This window comes from Chlorocebus sabaeus, chromosome 2 (genome assembly GCF_047675955.1).
Source record: "Chlorocebus sabaeus isolate Y175 chromosome 2, mChlSab1.0.hap1, whole genome shotgun sequence".
Taxonomy (NCBI): domain Eukaryota; kingdom Metazoa; phylum Chordata; class Mammalia; order Primates; family Cercopithecidae; genus Chlorocebus; species Chlorocebus sabaeus.
Genome location: NC_132905.1, coordinates 96200521 through 96222699, shown reverse-complemented (window position 1 = coordinate 96222699; position 22179 = coordinate 96200521). Strand labels below are relative to the sequence as shown.

At 50.4% G+C, this 22179-nt stretch overlaps 1 protein-coding gene across 3 annotated transcripts in view; it reads right to left on the bottom strand.

Moving 5' to 3' along the window:
- ABCG1 (ATP binding cassette subfamily G member 1) overlaps nt 1–21897 on the bottom strand; it is a 78136-nt gene extending 56239 nt beyond the window's left edge. For 2 of the 3 annotated variants that reach the window (XM_007969039.3, XM_007969046.3), the window contains exons 1-2: nt 21719–21897; nt 15126–15369 (exon numbers count right to left, since the gene is read on the bottom strand). In XM_007969039.3, the coding sequence (XP_007967230.1) occupies nt 15126–15369; nt 21719–21760 (286 nt within the window). In that variant the 5' untranslated portion in view covers nt 21761–21897. Of the gene's footprint in view, nt 1–5890; nt 6100–15125; nt 15370–21718 lie in introns of those variants that run through there. The other variant, XM_073010806.1, reaches the window with a different exon arrangement.
- Nucleotides 21898–22179: the final 282 nt, after the last annotated feature.

Genomic DNA, 22179 nt, shown 5'->3' with positions numbered 1-22179 from the left:
TCTCCATCAGAATCCCAAGAGGCAGTCACATCTGGATGTGGCCAGTGCTCTCACTATGTGTCTGTGACAGTCAGAAGGATAAGACTCCCGGAGACCAACATGCTGTTCACCAGGACTGCTGACCGTCAGGCTAGAGTGTCCATTCCAGATCCCAAGCCTCCTGAAGTCCTTCAGAGGGTCTGCCCATGCCCTGAATTCCCTCCTAAGTCCCCACCTGAGCGCCCTTGGTCCCCTGGGTGGTGCGGGAACGCACATCTGGTGGGTGTGACCAAGCGTGGCCTGTGCTGATCATGCCATTTACTCTCCCAGAAGACAGACAATAGGGCTTAATCTGGTCCAGGCCATGAGAACTGGCTGGTAGTCTCCACCATTAGACAACCTCCCAAGCTCATCAGACTTTTCAACAATGCGGCTTCATTCTCATTAAAATTAACTTTTTGGCTGGGCACGGTGGCTCACGCCTGTAATCCCAGCTTTTGGGGAGGCCGAGGTGGGTGGATAACCTGAGGTCAGGAGTTTGAGACCGGCCTGGCCAACATGGCAAAACCCCGTCTCTACTAAAAACACAAAAATTAGCCGGGCGTGATGGGTGCCTGTAATCCCAGCTATGTGGGAGGCTGAGGCAGGAGAATCACTTCAATCCATGAGGCGGAGGTTGCAGTGAGCTGAGATCGCGCCACTGCACTCCAGACTGGGTGACAAAGTGAGACTCCGTCTCGAAGAAAACACAAACGACTTTTTAAGCCATAAGTGTGAAGGCAGTAAACATTTTAATGTTTCAAGTTCACGGAAAAGGACTATGGCCCTAGGCAGTCACTGGCTGTTTCATATGATCTCGAAGAGCAAACAGGAGGAGCCAGGTGTCAGCTGGGCTAGGCTTGGTCCTGGGGTCCACCTGTTGGCAGCAGGAACTTGAACTCATCGTCCACCTGTCTCCAGGCCACGGTTTCCTCGCTGATAACACGGAAGCAGCACCTCGTGTGGCTGTTGGAGACCCAGCATGGCAGGCACCATGGCCTGGCATAACACTGTGTGACCTGGAGGCCGCAGGCGCCCTCATCCTGCCACCTGCCCTCCTCTCCTGCCTGTCCCAAGATGAGCACACACAACGTTCTCCAGGGCCCTGCAGAAGGCACCACGGGCTCCCACAACCACGGCCCAGGGGATGAAATGACATCATGATCCTTTTCTGGGGCTCCAATTTGAGTGGTGAGACACTGGAAGCCTGGCAATCACCAGACACCCAAAAATGACCAAAGGGGAACCTTCTGGAGCTTCAGCCCCTTGCCCAGCTCGCTGATTCTGAAGAGACCACGTGACAAAGGCTCATCACCCAAGTGGTGTGAGCTTCTGTGACACAGAGTAGATGAGCAGTAGCCATCGTATTAGTCAGAGGCCAGGCCCCGGAAACTCTTCTGCCCCAACCGGAAGCTGGCTCTAGGAGCATGGGTCACCCAAAGACACACAAAGGCAAGATGTAGCCCAGCCAGGGGACCAGTGTGGGGCTCTAGAAGCAGCTACGTGGGTCACCTCTTAGCTCTGCTACTTGTAGCCCTGTGACCCCGGACAAGGCTCCTCCACCTGCCCTCGCCCCTCCCCTCTCAAAGGGCAGCAGTGAGGCTCATGGGAGCATGTAGGTGTGAGGCCTGAGCACACTGCCCGGCGCCTAGGAAACGCTAAGTCAACAGTGGCCACCAGTCAACAGTGGCCACCAACTAAATCCTTGCTCTTTCCCTTTCATTTCTAAAGCCTAAGGTATCAAGCCACACTTAACATTTAGAATGAGAGCTAAAAGGCTTTGATCCATCTTAGTGATTCTAAGAGATTATGATTTTATTACATCACATATAAGAAGGGTAGCCGTGGTTTATTAAGTGCCACATGCTGGTCACAGTGCTTCATAGGTATCAAGCTATTTGATCTAATAAGGTGGATATTTTTATTATTAATATTTCCTTTTTACAGGAGGGATAAGTCACCAGTTGCCCTGCTAGTGGGTAGTGGAGCCAGTTCTGAACCCAGACTCTCTTACCGTGGAGCCCACATTCCCAAGCTCTGTCCTATACGGCCTCCTCCTTTACTGAGGGCATTTTGCTAAAAAGTGCTACACCTGGAATCATTTTATTGAAATAAATAGGGGGAGAAAGAAAATTTTAACTAAGCTCCACATATAGTTCAATTCATCTTAACCTCCTTGTTACATATTAATTTAGTATTACCGCAAAGGAGAGTAAGTGCATTTTCTATAAAGCTACAACATTAATGGATTTACATTAAATATTTGCAAATCCAAGAACAACGTTCACACCTTGCCAATGGGTGTGAGACAGTGGCTCCCACCAACCCCAGCACTGCTGCTACCTCTCCCTGCCACGAGCTGAAAACCAGAGCAGTGGGCACGACATCCTCAATTTTCAGTCATGACCATCTAGCCACAAGACTAAAACACACAGGAGCTGATAACATCTCACATCCTCCTAAGATAACCTGCATCAACCTTGCCAATGAGCCAAATTCTGAAGTGTAACGTTGCTTGCCAAGCTTTGTTTCAATGGTGGAAATTTCCATCCAGTAACTCACAAATGTAGAAACTGAAATATAAATAGTTCAAAGATGCAAAGCTTGTCACCCAGCAATCTGAAAGTACTTGAGAGAGCTCTCAGAAATAATAGGACTGTTACCTGTCTTGTACACGCAAGTACACAAGTCTCAAGATAGAGGGATTTAATATGTCTGAACTTAGTCATAATAGGAGCCATGAGTAAGAAACCAGGAAAAGTCTCAGAAAAGGAACCACACAAAAATTCTCTAGGAGGACAACTCCAGGGAGCATGTAGCCTGTCTTGGGAAAAAGCAGAGAGCTCAGAGTGTTGAGACTTGAAATCCCCATTTTGTGTAAGAGATGGCACTTTCCGTGCTGCTGGGGCAAAATTCCTCACTGCTCCCGGCCACAGCATCTTCCTCCCTCAAAGGGAATGGGGAGAAAACCTGACCGCAGGGTTGCTGTGAAGACAGAGTAAGTTACTGCCACAGACTAATAAATACCAAGCTAATACTATTATTACTAGAATGAGAAGTGTTTGGCTTCATGAAACCAAGAACACAAAAACACAATTTTTAGCAAAATTTGACCTGTAACATTAAAATACCTTGAGTACTATTGTGGGCCAGCCCTGGCTATAGTGATGACCTCTGCTATTCCTCACTCCAATCCTCTGAGTGTGGCACTCGGAACAGCCCTGTTCTGTAGATGAAAAACTGAGGCCCAGGGTCACATGGTTAAGAAGAGGTGGAGCTGGTATTCAAGAGCAGGCTGCTTGACCCAGAATCCAGGCTCTTACCATTCCCCAACCGCCCCTCCGCCCATCCACGGTGCTGTAAGTGAGGCCAAAGAAACAGCCCTCAGAAACCACCTGCATGAAGCTTAGTCAGAGGTGGCTCATGGGTTTGACACAGTAAGGGAAGATCAAAACAGCCCAGCATCTCAAGGCTCTTGTTTTTCCTCTCTACTTCTCCTCTCTACCAAGCTGTCTTTAAGGGTAAAAGTATATGCTCTTGTACTGTGATTTAGCTTTTTGTGATTCCATTCATTCATTTGCAGGCCAGCTCTGAGCCAGGTGCTGGCTGGGCAGCTGAGATGCAGGGGTAACTTTGGAAGTTCAGAAGAGAAGCACAAAATCCCACGGTGAGCGCCATAAACCCATGATCATAGGGGCAGAGGAGCACGATCATAACCAGGAAAGACTCTCCTGGCCACGGAGGTAAGGGTGAATGAAGGAAGGCTTCCCCTAGCCTGGGGAGATGAGGTGGGTTCTTGGCAGAGGGTGTGTCCCAAAGAAAGCACAAATGCTAGAATGACAGGCAGTTCAGCCTGGCTAGCCCATGGGGAGTAGCTGCAGAGATGTGAAACTGGGAGAGAAAAAGGGCTCCAAGGGAGCCCTGCTGGCCAGGCTAAGTTCTTTAAAATTCATATTCTAGATAGAGACTTAGCCAACTCAGAGATTGAGGGATAGTTCTCAAGAAGCACAGAACGCCCCTGGGAAGAGAGAAGGTGACAAATTGGCACTGCCCATTTTCCTCTCTAAACCAGAAAATTCAGAGAAAGGCTGCTGGGTTTGGGCCAGGGCACATGGCACATTTATGACAACTGAAGGGGAGGAGGCCTAGAGGCACAAGGCTGGATGGCCTCCTGCTCACACCATTCAGGACACAGCCATTTTCTGGACAAACTCATTTGCAGATCTTCAGAAACAGGAAACCTGCAGCTTCTGCCTGTAATTCTTAATGTGAGCGCTGATAAATATGAAACTTAGTGAAAGGGCTCTTCCCTTTTTCAACAGACTTTTGTGTAGAGTCCATTCTCATGTTAGTGACACACATCCTTACTGTAACACCATAGTTATCGTAGATGCACCCTTCCTTCTTGTTGCAAAGATTTTCATCCACCACCATCTCTGGTTTCCTGTGTCCACCCATTGGCTTAGTGGGCTTTGGCTTGGAAACTGTCATTTCTATATGGGCTTACAGAAATGCGAGCTCCACAGCCACAAAATCCAATAAGCAAGCAGGCAACGAAAACCCAAGACTTCAAGGAAAAGCAAGTCCTTGGGTCTCTTTGCATTTGGTCAGGAGCCCAAAAGGTTGAGCAAAGCATCTGAAAGACGATGTTTAACATTTCACAAAACACCTAAATTATGCCCGAGGGAACTAGTCCCGCTGGGTGTCTAGAGAATGCCCTGGTCTCAAAAAACTGTAATAGATGCCCTGGAAAACACGCCGTAAAGTTCAGCTGTGATCTGTCCTTGCCTCTAACCTGCCCAGGGTGGAAGTGACTCGTCAGGCAGCCGGGAAGCGTGACCTTGCAGCATGATCTCCGGATTCCAGCCGGCTTAGCGGAGCCAACGCTGCAGATTCCCAAGGGCAATTCCAAGGTTCCAAACCCCATCCTGGCCATTTTTCAGTGCTGACCCCAGAGAAGCCTCAGACATGCTTGGACCCACCCCAGGAGGCCCTGGCTCCCTTACAGCTCCACCCTACACTGTCAGCTGAAACCAAAACCAGCACGTTTTATAAGGAATCAAAAATCACCTGTCTCTTAGGAAAACTGTGCCACCTGAAGACCTGTAAATCAAAAATAAAATTCAAAGGCAACCATCCCCTGCAACCACGGGGATAGACTCCCTCCTTGGCCATGGCACTCTAAAATTTCACCTGAAAGACTGCTTCAGGACATGACAGGAAGTGGGGGTCCGTCCGACATGCCTTATCATACCCTAGAACATTAACATCAACACACACCTTAAGTCTGATATGAAGCATTTACGGTCTGTTCTCGCTCAAGCCTGCTGCCTGAAGGCCTCATCCACATGATAGAGCCTAGGTCCCCACAGCCCCGTATGGTAATCCAGACATCCCTTTCTATCGATAATAACCAATTAGAAAAAAATTTTAAATTTACCTATAACCTGGAAGGCCCCCTTTGGGCTGTCCCACCTTTCTGGACGGAACCAATGTACATCTTAAAGTACTGATCACTGCCTCACCTCTCCCTAAAAGCATGAAACCAAGCTGTTCCCGACCCTTTTGGGCATGTGTTCTCAGGATCTCCTGAGGCTGCGTCACGGGTCATGATCACTCAGGATAAATCTCTTTAAATGTTTTAGGTTGACTCTTTTCGTGGACAGACCTCTCTGATTTAAACATGAGTCTGGAAGATTCCCGCAGTTCCCCGACGCTGCTGAAGCCACAGAGGCGCAGACCCCACACACCGGCGGGCCGTTTCCCTGCGGACGCCACACCAGCATTTGCGCGTCATTTCCATTCCCGGGGTCTCCCAGTCACTGCTCAAGCCTGAAGGGACCGCAGGCCGCCCCAGGTGGCAACATCTCACCCTCAGGTCCACACTGGCGACTCTTCGTACTACCAGGGCTCTCGGGCTTCCTGGCCCGGTGTTCCTGGACCCAGGGAGGGGAACACGAGGACGTGCGGGGCGCTGAGATTTGCACTGCCCGGGTGATTCCCTAGGCATGGGGCCGCCCCTGTCCCAGGGAGGCTGCGACCCCTGCTCAGGGCTGCAGCTGCCTCCTCCCGCTTGGCAACAGCGCCCGGCGCCGGCAGCCAATCGCGCAGAGCGCCGCCGCTCAGCCGCGGAGGTTACTAGCGAGCGTTGACCGGGAGTAACCCCGGCGCGGGCGGCGGCGGCGGCGGACGGGCGGACACTGCGCACGCGCGGCGGCGCGCACCCTTCCCGCCCGCACCTGCGCGAACGAGGGGGCTCCGGCAGCGCTGTTTTCTCACGGGCGTTGAGCTCCGGCAAGAGCGCGAACTTCACCCTGCGTCCACAGGCCTGCAGAGTCAGCACCCGCACCAGCCAGAGAAAGGACGGGCTTTTATTCAGTATGGAGAGCCTGCGTTAGAGCTGCCACTCAGTGGGCAGAACATCACCACGGGCCAGGATGAATCCTGCCCTGGGAGGGAACGTCTGGGTGGAGGCCAGGTGGCCTGATAACCCCAGGGCCAGGGTGGGCAGAGGTGTCCAGTGCAGCCCCCAGCCAGGTGCGGGGAGCTCGGGACAAAGGACAGAGGCCAAAGATGCCCCCATACCTGCATCTATGAAAGAATTCCCGAAACACGTCCCCCAGGAGGCCTTTTGTAGCCCCTCATTGTCAGCAGGCTTTGGGGTTTATGTCTTGGGTAAGGAAAACTCAACACAGCTCATTTTATTACCTGGGTCTGAGCAACTGCGAGAGATGAGTTCTCAGTGGCGCTTATAGAGGCAGGGAGTTGGGACCCCAGGTGTTAAGTCCAGTGCTGGACCTGCCGCCTACCTGCCAGCGGTCCTGGGCAGGCCCTTGTCCCCCCTCCACCCTCCTTCCCTTCTGGAGAAGATGCCCATACTGATGTGTGTCCCATGCCGCTCCCCTAAGGCTTAATGAGGCAAATCGCCAAATAAAGCAAACACGATTTGCTCAGTAAACACCAGTTATCTAAAAAAAAATGAAAATGAAAATAAAAACAAACAAACAAAAACCTTCTCCCAAAACTGTGGGAGGAGAGAAATAACAACTGAGAAATCCCATAAAACTCCTGCCAAAAGGTTCACTTTCAAGATAGGCAGTTGAGATATCAGAGAGGGGGACTTTTTTGGTTGGAAGGCACCAAGTTGCCTTATAAGAGTAAAAGAAACAGAAAGAACGTGACTCAGGTTCTGCCCTTCCAGCAAGTTCCATCCCTATCAGTTTATAGACAGCAAGAACCTTCCAGCAGGGACACCTACCCACTGCCCTGCCCCCTGCGGATGCTGCTGTGATGCCCACCTCCTGAAGCAGGACTCTGATCTCATTTCCTGCAAGGGCCATGTACTTCTTATTTCCTTCTCTTGAGGTAGCCCTGGATTGTAATGTATTTGGTTATTGTTCTGTACTTGGCTGGGCTTTTCCCCTTCATTTGTGAGCTCATTTCAAGACCAAGATTAACTTGGTCTGCAGAGTTTCAAAAAACAGAACCTGGATCCACAAATGAACATTGCTCAGATACAGATTTCAGCTCAACAGACAGAAGCATTTTCTAAGAATGAGAGTTGTGCAAACATAGCCCGGCTGCCTGGGAGGTGTCAGTTCCTGGTTGCTGGAAGTGCTCAGACAGAAGCTGGCTGTCCCTTGTCAGGAATGGTATGAGAAGGCTCCCTCCACGGGGCAGGAGGGCGGGCTACGGCAGCACAACTCCTTTTGGCTACAAGATTCGGACTCTAAATATAGGTCTCAGCTGGATGTAATCACAGCCCTGAAGTCACCCTGGTGTGTCTTACTTTTGACACCAAGTGCCATTTACCCCACAGAGCACGGTGACAAAACAGCACACAGCTGACAAAGTGGGAAGTAAAACTCTTGGCTGCAGGTCAGACTGGATCCCTGCAGGCCCACTCGCCACCACTCATGACGGAAAACCCATCTTGTTGCCTTTTCTCACAACGTGAGCAAAAACAGTCGGCACTGGGGACATTTTATTTGAGAGTAAGCTTTCCCATGCAGGTGTCAGAACTTCATCCACATGAATTTGATGGAGAATGCACCTCCATGACAAATCCCTAGTTTTACAGTTTAGTCCTTCAAGATGTATTTAATCTGACCTACATGGCTTTCTTTGTTCATTGCTAATCTGTTGATTCTAGAACTGAACTCAGAAAGAGCAGGTGTATGGTTCTAAACATTTTTTTTCCTGCCAATTTATAAACAAAAGAAACGGTGTCGTGTTCAGCAAAATGTCACCTTTGGTTATTTCTTGGACTGGTGGATTAGGTTCTGGTTTATAGGGAGGGCCTCCATTTGAGAATGTGAACTTTTCAAGATACAAGCCTATTCAAGGCAGTAGAGGAAGGCAGGGGGGCACCCACCATGCAGGTGAAAATGATCGTGGTAAGAACATCCTTCAACAGTTAAACAGTGACACCAACCCCCACGGAGCAGAGCTCAGTCCTACAGAGTCTCACTGAAGGGGCCAGAGGGTTCAAGAATACGAGCACTCTCTGGGAAAATGACAAAGTATTAACATGTCCAAATAAAGAACCTGCCAATCCGAGGGTGGCAAAGAGAAAAGGAGACCCCAAGGCCAATGTTGGCAGAGCCATCCGAGCCTTGTCCAGGGAGGCTGCCACAGCTAACAATGCCACACTAAGGAGTCACACACCCAGATCCCAGGTCCCAGCTGGTGAGGGTTTGGTTTCCCATGCAACATGCTCATAGGGAGAGAATGTGCGGGCTGGAGGGGAGCATCTAGGCCCCTTGGATGTGAAGCTTGTCCAAGAAAGTAGCAAACCCCTTTGGACTTGCACATAGTGGCTAAACATTCATCTCATATGAATCTGCTGTGAGAGTTGGTCCATTCTCAACATTTTTCAAAGCCTCTTTGGCGCCCTGTAAGGCAGAGGGGTCAGAACTCTGCCGGAAGACCTCATCACCAAAGGAATGCTACCCCTCAGGGCCTGAGTGGCAGCAGCCCGCCTACCCATCCCGGTGACCACTAAAAGCCTAGGAACTGGCCGCAGCAGGGAAAAGAAGGGTTTTTCCAGTCCTCTGAATTCCCCAAGGCAGACTCAGGCATTGGGCTCCTCTTTGTCAATGCCCCAGCCTCAAGCAAGCCATCCCTGCAAGTGGCCTGGGGCCACCACACCGTACCAGGAATCAGCTGTAGCCTCCAATAAAGGTGAAGGACTGAAAGAAATGTCCTGTGGACCCACGAGAAAGCCCACCTTAGCATAACAGCCTTGAAGAGGCACAAAAGTAACTCACTCATGCCAGGGAACTATCAATCCCCCTTCAGCCTGATCACCTGCCCCTCTGAAACCCCCTAGCGACAGGATCTCCACACTCTGCCTTTCACTGGGCTGCCTCCCCTCCCTGTTCTAGCAGGTTGGATCAAGTCACCAGCACTTGGTCGGAATCCAGTCTTCCCTTAATGGAATTCCTGAAAGGATTTATTAATGGTGCCTTCCATGCACTTGAGATGGTCCGTCGTTACAGGCCTTGTGAAATGGCTATGGAAATTATGAGAAAGCAACCCTGAATTTGAGAAAGGTGTCCAAATGCATTTTTATAACTTAGGAGCAAACCAATACAGATAATCGGACTTGGCGCTTCCCGGAATATTTAACCCCTTCTGGTTTTTGGCAAGGATGAGGCTGGAGGGTTGGGTTCCAAAGCATGAGGTGACATGGCGTTCCATCAGAGCATCACCATGTGGAGGCCACAGCCTGACTGCAGATAGGAAAGAAAACGCTCTAAAGCCCCAGATATGGCTACGTTTGTTCTCAACCTGAACTTCGCCTCTAGGTAATCTTGGGAGGTGAATTTGATTTCTGAGAATCGCTTCACCTGTTGGAGAGAAAGCACGCCATGCATATCAACCTCCCCTTCCTGGTGAGCAGAGGGAAGCTGGAGCCTCTCCAGAGGGACAGGAAATCCCTGTAAAGGGCCAACGGCCACTGACATCCAAGCAGGCCAATTAAAAGTAAAATACATCAGTTTACAGCCAAGACAACCCCAAACCATTTCATAACATGGGGCTGGGCACAGCTGTGCCTTGGTGGTCCAGTCTTGTACCCACGTCAGGGCTAAGCACTTGCTATGCTCCTTTTTGGCCTGAAATCACACAGACCTGGTTCTGAGTTCCTTCCTCCCCAGCCCTATGACGTTGGTCACATCTCTGAGCCTCATGTCACAGCTTTCCACAGGGAGAATACGCAGATCCTTCCTGAATCGGCCCCGTGAGCCAAGTGGATTGAAGAACGGCTCTCATTCAGTCAACTATGCCTGGAAACTGCCGGGATCCCCTGGGAGATGGGCAGTGTACGAGTACCCAAGCATTCCATTTGCTCACTGTGGCCAGTCACACCCTAATAAAATGAGACCCTTGTGTGAATGGGCTCTGAAAGCAGCTTACAATAAGATCTGCTCATCCCTGTCATCTTTACCTAAGAAGAATTTTATTCTGTGAATTTACTTTTAACCACATTCCTAAATATTCTCAGCATAGTGTCTACTCTGTAGGAAGCAAAGGCCGCTAAGGGTGAGGAGGAACAGCTAAACCAGATCACTCTGATCTGTCCCCAACACAGTTTGTGTGGCAACACCAAAGATGATATTGTTCCGAGCCCTTTGTCCCATTGGCACAAGCTATGTGAGTGAATTCCTTGAGGGAGAGTAATTACTGTATCCGAAGCCGGGGAAATTATCCTTGGGGTGTACTCCTCTCTCTTGAGAATAGTTCATCTCACAATTACATTCTTTGCTAGGAATCTATTATATGATCTAGTTTTCCCTCCAAAGACATCATTAATCATATGGTGAAAATGTAACTACAATTGAAAATACAAGATGTTTTGTTAAAATGCTATATTCAATGCTTAGTAATCGTCAAGCTCAAAAATTTTAAAGAATCAGTGCCTGGCATCTCCTCCTTAAAAATACCGCTACTGTTTCCCGCATGGCCTTTCTCATAAGAATTGTAAAGTTCTCCTTCTGTAAAATAATTACATAGGACTTCATAAAGTTATTCTGGTCACAATGCCCAACTTTGCTATGGCATTCTATGTTGAGTTTGTATCGCAGCACCATGTTTTGGGTGAAATCACGTGAGAAAAAGTCTTTCCTGGAAACAACTGGAGTGGTCCAGTGTCTTTGTAATGGGAAGGAACTTGGACTGTGAGTCAGAACAGCTGGGTCCCAGCCTGGCTCTGCCTTTGAGCGAATCAGCTCTGTGCCTGAGCTCCTGTTTCCTTTGCCCTACTGTGAAGCATGGGACCAGGCACTTTGTTTCTTTTTTTTTTTTTTTGAGACGGAGTCTTACTCTGTCCCCCAGGCTGGAGTGCAATGGCACGATCCCGGCTCACTGCAACCTCCACCTCCCGGGTTCAAGCAATTCTCTTGCCTCAGCCTCCCAAGTAGCTGGGATTACAGGTGCCTGCCACCACGCCTGGCTAATTTTTTTGTATTTTTACTAGAGAGAGGGTTTCACCATGTTGGCCAGGCTGGTCTTGAACTCCTGACCTTGTGGTCCACCCACTTAGGCCTCCCAAAGTGCTGGGATTACAGGTGTGAGCCACCGCACCTGGCCAGAACCAGGTGCTTTCAAAACTCCTTCACTTCTTATCTTCGGAGACACCTCCCCAGCAATGTCAGGACATCCAGCCTCAGCGTGATCATTACAATTCGCTCAATGCATCAAACTGAATTTTTAAAAGGTGAAAACAATGGACTTGATACAGACAGCAAAATGAATACACTGAGAGCAGTCAGAGAAGTAGCCCCTGACCCAACATCACACTTGGGGTCGCACAGAGATGATGCCAAATACAAACTCCGCCACCATGAGAAGAGAGAAATGCAGAGCAAGGCTGGGCTCTGACTTCTCGGCCTAACCTAAGTGTGGCTGGGACTGAGACCACTGCCAGCAATCAGAGGGACAAAAACAGGAGAGGGAGGAGGAACCCATCTATGGGAGGAGCAAAAGAGGCCGACTTGGAGGACCAAGAGGCGCAGAGGCCGACCAGGAGAGTGGCGACCCATGTGGGTGAGGTCCAGTGGGATGCAGCTCCTCCTGCAGCCCCAACACAAGATCCACATTTAATGCGCACTGTTATTGATTGTCCTGGCTTTTAGTTGGGGAAATATGGTACCCAAGTTGGAGCCAACTGGATGCAGCACCCAAGAGCAGGCTGGTGTTGGGAGAACAGTGGGCACAGAGAGGACTTCTGCAGCTAGCACGCTTTGGCAGGAAAAACTCTTCAGCAATGGCAATCGAACCACCAACAGCAGGAAACCCTATGGGCACCAGAGTCTTCAGAAAGAGCTCTGCTTCCTTTCTGGCTGCATGGATCCTGGCACCCCATAAGGCCCTGTGCTAGGCAAGGTGTAGCCACCGTGTCGGAGTGCACAGAGCTGGAAATTGCTGCCTTCATCCCAGGCTTGCCCCTCTCAAGCCCAGGAGCATGGGCAAGTCCCTTAACCATTGTTGCCTCAGTTTCCTTTCTATTCTGTGTGCTGGAGTGATAAACCATCCAGACTCTGAATTGCAGGCACCAGGAACAAAGGATGGGGCATGCAGGGGAGGAGGAGCAGGGAGAGGGAAGACAGACACAGGTGCTGCTGTGGCTGGGGAGGGCAGTGGGGAGGAAGCCAGACAGCAAAACTACCCTTGGCCCCCCCGCGCTGAAGAAACCAGCAGCTGGAACACACCAGATACATCCTGTCTGTCAACCCCTCTGGCTCCACCCATTTCTGACTCATGGGCAGGTCCCTTGGGAGCCCATTTTGGGCTCTTCCTCTGCCCGAGCCCACAAGGTTACTGTAGGGCAAGTCTCTATCTGGTGGCCACCCCACCCAGGCTGCGCTTCTAAGAATGGACAGTTGGGGCTCCTCCCTCACTAAGAGCCATTACCAGCTGGCTAACTGTGATGATTCATGTGATCAGTTTAAACACTTAGAGAATATAGGGGTGACAAGTCACATACTGGGTGATGTGGTTTGGCTCTGTGTCCCCACCCAAATCTCATCTTGAATTGTAATCCCCACGTGTCAAGGGAGGGACTGGGTGAGAGGTGATTGGATCATGGGGGCGGTTTCCCCCATGCTGTTCTCATGATAGTGAGGGAGTTTTCATGATCTAATGATCTAAATGTGTGTGGGTTCTTTTGCTCTGTCTCTCTCTCTCTCTCTCATGCCACCATGTAAGACATGCCTTGCTTCCCCTTCACCTTCTACCATGATTGTAAGTTTCCTGAGCCCTCCCCAGCCATGCAGAACTGTGAGTCAATTAAACCTCCTTTCTTTAGAAATGACCCAGTCTCAGGCAGTTCTTTATAGCAGTGTGAAAACGGACAAACACACTGGGTAGGGGAGTGATACTCTTCACTTGCAAACACTGGCTACAGCTGTGTGCCAGGCTTATGCCAAGACATTTCAAGCCCAGATGCCACCAGGCTTCAGATGTCTACATTTCTGCATTACAGCCCATCTTCACTTTACAAGACACCGTTCCCAGCATTTTCTACCATCATGACAACACTTCCAAGGCCACACATAACAGACGGACAGGAATCACTCTATGTTGCTCACTGCTTTGCCACAATTTGTCTATATGGACAAATGAGGCCAAAACATGACATGGTGTCCTGGTTTCTTGATACATTTTCCTATAAAAAGGAAGAAGGAGAAGGCTAGAATCCTATGTTGAAATTTCAACAGGATCAAAGGAGTGGGCCCACATCTGAGCCTGCCACAGAGCTGCTTTCTTAACAGAACAGGCTGGCATGCTCTGAAAATGCAAGTATCGCATCACAATGCTTTACTGTTGTCTGTTGAGAAGGTACTGACTCTGTTTCTGGTTGTGCAAACATAGACATACAGTTACCCAGCCACCAACTGGGCTTGCAGGTCCCAGGGACCAGTCTGTCAAAGCTCTAAAATTGTGATTGCAATGAAAACAGGACTGCCAGTGCCAAGGGTCTCAAAGACTTAGCTTCAAGAGGGTAGAAAAACAAAAAGAAGATAATAAGGAAAAGAAGAAAGACAACTAAAAATTTAAACTGTGAGTCTTGGTTGGTCTTCTTCAAAATGAAAGAAGGGCTGAATCCAGTTTTAAGTTCAAAGTCCTAAAATATTACAATATTCCAGGGGTACCTGGAATATTTGTATTGTTCCAAAGTCCTCCTCCCAGATTTTCAAGTTGCTTTCCATGATTTGGTAGAAACTAGGGACCACAGTTTCTTGATGAAGTCTGACACGTCCTCTGCCTGTCAGCTCCCCCATCCCACCTGTCTGATCCACTTAGGAGCAGACAATGGGTGCATGGAACAGAAGGAGATAAAGGATAAATTCCACAAGAAGAAACAGATCAGGCTGGAAAGAAACACACCAACCCAGGGTGGCATTAGCTCCACAGACTCTGAAACTCTAGAGCCAGGAAAGATTGCTGAGAAAACGCAAACTACCACTCATCAATTCCCTGTAACATGCAACAAGCTAGTGGCAAACTCCTGCATTGTGTGGCATTCCAGACACCTCCTGAGCTGAGCTCCATCCTCTCTGTTTTTTCTATTTTTATGTATACAGCTCATTTCAACAGTTTAGTTTTCTTTCTAGCCCACCACGACCACCCACAAAAGAATCCTTTCAAGATGGGTCTCTGGAGAGGTCAGTCTAGGTCGCTGGCCACTTTTTAACACTTCACATTTGGGAGGGGGCACCTGTCTCCCATTTTGCTCTGGGCGGTTGAAAAACAGTTCCATCTTGAAAGATGGACATGAACAGCATCCACAAAAGAGGACTCTCTGAGCATGTGCCAGATACAAGCACACTTTGACACCCATCAATCTTTGTGAAATTCTCCATAATGACATCGCAGAATTTCAGAGCAACCACGAACTTTGAGATCACCAAATCCAACCTGTTCATTTTGTAGGTGAGGAAAATTCAGGCAGAAAGCAATAGAATAAATTGACCACCGCAGTGACAGCGTCGGGAAGAGAAGCTCAGCCTTCTAACTTCCAGACCCCAGTTTTGCCCAAACAAGGTGTTGCCTCCTTCAGAGGCTCCTCCCAGCTTGATACACAAAACAGCCGCCCTCCCTACCTTTCTTCCTCCACCAGGGTCCTTCAGGAACCGAGTAGGAAAGGTCCCTGAATTCAATGTTCACAGCTGCCCTCCGAGGCAAGGAGGAGAAGCGCTGGGCTTCCGTGAGGTTGTTATCTACTTTTTTCAGATGCCCATTCAGCAGGTCCGTCTCAGCGGTCTCCATGCTGCTGGACACCACCTCATCCACCGAGACACACACCGACTTGGGCTCCGTCATCTCTGCAGAGTAACTGCTGGCATTCTAGAAAAACCAGAGGAAGCAACAAGACCTGTTATAAGTTGCATCAAGAGAAAGAACATGAGGAGATTCACCATGAGGCTCAGGGTCATTGATTATTAATAGCAACACTTTTTCCACTGCAGGAACGCCTTTGGCCCCAGGAGAAATGTGCCTACCTACAGGAATTTGTCATCTCTGTCACATTTTCTTCTATTAAAAAATGCTTAAGGTAAAGTGTTACGCTGATCTACAAGTCTTACTTTGGAATCATAAAATCTAATCATAAAACTATACTCGATGAATCATCCATTGCCTCAAAGAAGAAAACACTGGCCACCATAAGCAATGATCTGTTTACAGTCCCCTCATTTTAAAAACCTCCATAGAGACACACCAGGCACCTAAGACATAAATAACCGAGAAAGTTTTATTTACACTGAGCTGTTTTGTGTCTCTCTCGCGTAATCTCATAAAAATGTCTCAGGAGCAATGACATCACCTGAGCTGCTGAGTTTTGTGGGGACTGGCCTTTGTATTTTGCATTTAAAATTTCCAAGTCACTTACAACTCTACTCTCTTGCTACCTCTTCATAAAAGCGCTGAAAAGTCGGAATGGTTAATATTTTTTAATCTGTTAGACAAACAAGGAAACAGATGTAGACAATGTAAGGACCGTGTTCCAGGTCCCACAATCAAGTGAGTAGCAGAAGTTATCCCAGAATCTGAGTCATAAAAAAATATATAGGTATTCATTTCATTGCATCATAAGAGTACCCAATCGTTTGTAGCTACCATTGGCTTTTAAAGCTTCCTCTGGGAGTCAAATGAAGTATCACCGACTGCCAAGAACCCAGAAGTATCCATGCAAAGAAAGGAATATCCTTTTTTAATGGCCTGGCAACCGTGAGCAGATCAATAAGCTTCAGGTACCTTCAAAACACAGGAGAACCTTGGGGGTGCAAATTGCTGTGCTTTTTCTTGCTGTCTTCCAAGTCGAGAGAGAACATCTCACAGTGCCAAAAGCACACACACACCCCTTCCGGGCATCTTCTACCTCTGAAGGCCTTCACGAAATCAAAACTTAGCTCCTGGGCTAGAATACTGTGTGGCTAAAACTAAAGGTGCTGAGCGAAACTCTGACAAAGCTGAGCTTGGTCTGCTGGTCCCGGGCATGCGGGATGTCTTGGATGCCTGCGTAAGTGGGTTCCCGCATCCCCAAGCAGAGCTGGGAGGGTGTATGTGTGTCTGACAAGGGATCCGCACTCCTCAGGGGTCTGGTGTGATGATAAGATGCAGACCCCGAGGGATCGACCCCGAAGCCTCCTCCCAACTGGTCCTGATGCCCCTGTGGCAGGGCCTCTTGGAGGAGCTGCTGTACCATGCCCCTCAGCCTGCCTTCTGGGCTCCTATGCTGCTGCCCCAGGTGTTTAGAGCTCACTTTGATTCCAAAAGGGCCCCCAAAGCCCCAGATCTGGGCCTTGGAGGGGGCATGTCGACAAAGCTGTGGAGAAAGACAAAGGGCTCTAGGCCTGGTTCCCTGTGTCCGTTTCCATCCCCACCTTGCTGCCCAAGTCAAGACAGAATGTGCTGGGTTCTGCCCAATCCTGCTGGCAGATGTGGGCTCTGCCCCACAACCCCCGATGGCTGTGTGTGCAGTTGAGGGTAAGGCCTACGGGGCTCGAGCAACTCCTCTCCCATTGTGGGTCCCCTCCACCTCCACCCCAGGAGGCCAGCCTCACACACCATCTGCTCCCTCTCCCCAGGCACCCATTGCAGGTATGAGCCCCTGCTGAAGCCCAGGGACAGGTGCTTCTTTCTTGTGGCTGAAGCCCACACTGATACAGGGTGAATGGCCACCACACCAACCATCTACATTATCATGAGGGCCTGACTTTCTCTGCTAGACTCACTCTCTGCTCACTCACTCACTCTCTCACTCCCTCATTCACTGGACAAACTGAGCACCAGAGAAAGCCCTAGGATCAGCAATCAGACAGACAGACATGGCCCCTGACCTGGCAAGCTCCAGTTCAAGATCCGGCCCAGGCAAGAAAACAGGCAACTAATTACCATAGGTCAAGGCGAGAGCCAGGCGGAAAGCATAAGTGCCTCCGGATTGTTGAGAAGCTCAGCTGTGCTTCTTGATGCCTTGGTTATTTTCCTCTGGGCAGCCGCCTTGAGGACTCTTGGTCGGTGCATTTTCCCCATGTGTGCCTATGATCTGCTTCTTTCATTTTGAAGAAGACCAACTAATTACAATAGGTCAAGGCAAGAGCCAGACAGAGAGCATACTATGGGTAACTCAGAAGGGATAGCTAATGCAACGCAGACCCTGAGATGGGGAGACGCAGGACAAAGTCTTTCTGCAGAAATAGAATCTTAGCTGAATTTAGCAAGGTGAGATGGAGGGGTGCTGGCTCCTGGTGGCCTCTGCTAGGGAACAGCATAGACAAAGTCCCACCAGCACAAGACAGTGAAGCGTCCAGAGACCTGTAAGAAACGCGGGGGCTGGAATGTAGATTTGGGCTGGTAGGGTGGGGGCAGGAGAGCAGGGGGCTTTAGAATAAGATGAGACTAGAGGGGTAAACAAGGTGCCCGTGGGGTAGGGCTTGCCAACTTGGTTAAGGGCTTTGCATTTTATCTAGAGATCTTTGGGGAGCCCTGAGGGAATAACAGGACTAGAACTGCAGAAGAGTCTCCTGCTGTGCGCCAGGTGGGGTGACGGTGGCCTGGATCCGCTGGTGGTAGTGGGGCTGAAGGCAAGGGGACAGGCTAGGAGGATAAAACTGGGTGACTAAACTGATTTGGGAGTAAGAAAGAGAGAAGCCAGAATCAAGTACTTGCAATGTAAAGTATTAAATAATAATGACTCCTGCATGCTAGGTAAGTGATTATAAACAATAGTGTTTATTGATCCAGCAATTACCATGTGCCTATTAAACTCTAGCCTATATAGTTTATGCCCCTTATTACCTCCACAGCTCTAACAGGGACAGGGGCCCCGGGAGCTGGGATGACCATCTCTAGTTCGGAGGAAGTATTGGAAGCGCAGAGACATTGTCTGACTTGCTTAAGACCCTGTGATTAGGGCGTGGCCGGGCTGGGGCCCTGCTCTGAGCGGCTTCCAAGTCTGAGACCACAAGCCTCTGTAACGGCCCTTGACTGTTGCTTAGCCTTCCCCGGGTGAGTTGTGGGTGTTTTGGCATCTTTCAGCCCTTGTCCATTATAAGAAAACCCACACCGGGGAAATCATGCAGCCCCACCCCCAAATAAACCAACAGCAAAGCACTGCATACAGTTGACCACCTTCCCTTCATGGCATCTAACAGCCTCACCCAATTAATAAAATCTTGAAAACTGTGTGATGTGAGGCAGTGGCCTGTCAGTCCGAAATAGACCAGCTCTCTGGAAACACATCCTCCGATGAGAGCTGCCGGCAATGTAGGTTACGGCGAGTTTCTCCTTAGCCTCCTGAGCTCATTAAAATTAAAACAAATGCGTCTTCTCTCTTCATTTTTTCCTTTCACTCTTCTGTTTCCCTATCCTACTGAAGCATTGTCTTTGACCTTCCCCCACCCCCGCACCGGGCCACATATGATTTGTGCCGCACAATACATTGTAAGTCATAGTAAGTTCATTCATAGATGTGGAATGCCAAAGAGACCCTGTTAGGATTGTTCCTGGCTGCTGTTCATGGGAAATTTTCCTGGGCGCTGAGCAGAGTGGCCTGTGATTACAGTTTGAACCCTGGGCAGATAGAGATGCCTATTTAGCTGGGGAGCGTCTTTAGCAGTCAGTAAGCCACCCACAGTGAATGGTGAGCCACATTCACTCCATTTCCACCAGGAACACAGAGATAGAAACTTTTTCTCCCAGCATTAGGAGGAAGTTGGGAAACAGGAAGAGGAGCCAGTCAGCAGCACAGTTAGCATGCAGCTGTCTGTCTTCTCTCTTTGGTTCACTGCTGCCAGCCTTGGTACCCACCTAAGCATCCTAAGCATGTAAGAGGAAAATGCGCTGACCAAGAGTCCTCAAGGCAACTGCCCAGAAGAAAACACCCAAGGCTTCATACCCTTAACTGAGCCAGAGACCAGATCACACTTGAGGGGGTCACTCGCAATCCCAGAACAGCTCCAAATACCACCCTCCCACTAGAAACATTTGCCACCCCTTGCCTGCCCACTGAACTCAGGGACTCCAGCATGTTCTCCCGAGTGCCTGGCTCACCCCTAGGCACCTCCTTTGACTCACAGCTCAGAGGATCCACACCAGGATGGACCCCAGAGCAGGGAGGTGAAGGAAAAGCAAAATTTAAGATCCCAGGTATCTCTGAAGGGCTCTTTGTTCGTGACTTGGCCAGAATTTATTTTCTTTTTAATTTATTTTTCTTTTAACCCTACAGCCCCCAGAATTCCCAGGTGATCTTTCATTCAAGGACTAGCTGGGCCTAACTCTGCTTAGCTTCTGCCATCAGACTAGTGCTTTCAGGGTGGGACAGCTGTGCGTGAATAGAAACGTTTAAACTTTTTTTTAAAGTACCAAGTTTTCAGGGAGGAAAATAATTTTCAAAACAAAATAATGTTCTCCAAAACAATGAGCCCAGCTGTGACTGTCTCCACGTGATAACAAAACAGTTGAGCTCTGGAGGCTGTATCAAATCATAATATAACATTATTTTTAAAATCTTGGTATTAAAAATCTGTACCTTAAAACATCGGATTCATTATTTTTCTACATGTCCATTATAGGAAACCCACACCAAGCCACCTTTGAAGCTCTAAAAGGAATTCAGGAGTTACCTAGCATCTAATATCAGATCAATAACTTTCTCTACCTGCAACTAACATCAATAATCTTCATTTTCCATGGTCAACCCCATTTAGGAATCCTAATAGATGAATAAGTGCAAAAGGCAGAATTTCCAAGTGTTGCCCAAAGATTCAACCAGAGAAAAAGCAAGTATCACCGGGAGGGAAACGGCTTTTCCGTTTTGTTCACTGCCTCTTGTACGTAGAAGCCACGCAGGGAAGACAGGGCAGCCCAGAGAGGGGAGTCAGACTGCGGGTCTCCCGCCCGGGCTCTCCCCTCCTCCACCCACCGCCTGGCGGTGTCTGCGGCCCCATTCTATGGTTTACACAAAATCATTATATAATGAGCTGGCGAGGCTCCGTATGTTCTACAGTAACCTGTTTGGAATCATAGGATGCAGTTGTCACAGCGGAGCATGCGCAGAAACCTGGCTACTTTTTTTTTTCTCTTGAGCTGAAGGCAAGAGGTAACTGTCGGTCAAATCCTGCTCAGCCCTGCTGACTTCAAATACAGGATGCTAAAAATGAAATACAGGGGAGGGGCGGGGTGAGCCCCGGAGCGTGCCATGCACTGTGGGCTTACAGCCTCGGGGAAGTAATATCAGGGTAGTAACTACACAGATGCACGGCGTGGAATACGGAAGACTTTCCATTTGTACTTTAGCTACCTATACGATGCTAGTGTGCTGGGCGTAGACATGAAGGGCCCTAGGATAAGGTGAGGTGGGTGGCTGGGGGCCTGAAGATTGGTTCGTTGTTTGTTCCTAATGCCAGAAAACCGGAAAGGGATATTCCTGACCACCCCTGGGAACAGCACTTACAGTAACTGTCCAGCAGTGAACTCGCCAACACCCCGCCATCCCTCTCCGGAGCTGGGGGGAAGTGAGATGCGCGTCCCTGTCACCACCGCGTCTCTCTCTCCGGGGCGCGCAGAAAGGCGGCCCGCAAGAATCCGGGCTTGCCCCTCGCGGGTCTCCCCGGGCCTTAGCCGCCCCTCCCCGAGTGGGTCCGGGAGAGGCTGTCCCTGGGAGTGCAGTCGCAGGCTCCAGCTCTCTGGGGGCAGCTCCCTCTTTGGTTCCCCAGACCTTGCCTAGCGTTCCTGGGGATGGCGCGAGAAGTCCCCAGTCCCCAAGCCCACAGCCGCGCGCGCGCGCGGGGCTCCCCCTCTTCAAGCTCCTCTTCCCTCCAGCCCAAGCTGCGGCCCTTCCCCAGTCCCTAGTGCACTCCGGGTCCCAAGCGCCCCCCGGCCCCCGCCTGGAGGCCATCAGGTCAAGGCCATCGGTCCACTTGTAGGGCTACTCGCTGCCCCCGCCCCACTCCCGGCCCCTTCGCCTTGTCAGTGCTCTTGGCCGGTGCAAGGGGCATCCCGAGGCTCCAGGTGGCCCAGGCGGAGGGGCGGGGATAGCGATCGGAGCCGGGCGCCTCTGTAGGGTGCCCTGGGTCAGCGCCCAGAGGACGCGCTCCAGGGAGGGGTGTCAGGTCGAGTGTGCGAGTCTTTGTGTGTTTCCTGCTCTCCTTGAAAATAAAACCGATCCCGGCGGGCGAAGGATGCGCTCACTCACCATGGCGGTGCCGACCGAGAAAGCGGCCATCAGACAGGCCATGCCCCGGGGGCGGCGGCGGCGGCGGGGACGAGGCTTGAGCTGCGGGGCCGAGGCTGTGCTGGCTCCTGGCTTGGCCGCTGCGCGGGGTGCGGGCTGAGCTCGGGCTCCGGCTGGGATCCGGCTCCGGCTCCGGCTCCAGCGCGCCCGGCCCCGCCCCGCGCGCGCAATTGGCTGGCACCGAGGGGGCGGGCAGGCCGGCAGGTGCGCGTGCTCTTGTTTTGCTCCTGCTGGGGACTCTGGACCAGGCCCCCTGAAGCACAGGTTCCGGGAGCCGCCCGAGCAGAGGCCTCGCAGGCGCCATGGGACCCCCCTGCCACCCCGGAAACCCCGGGTCCCGAACTCGCGGGGGCTGGGCCTGCACGGCTCGAGTGAGGCTGCCGGGACACCCGACAGACCCTGGGATTCCCAGGCTAGGAAAT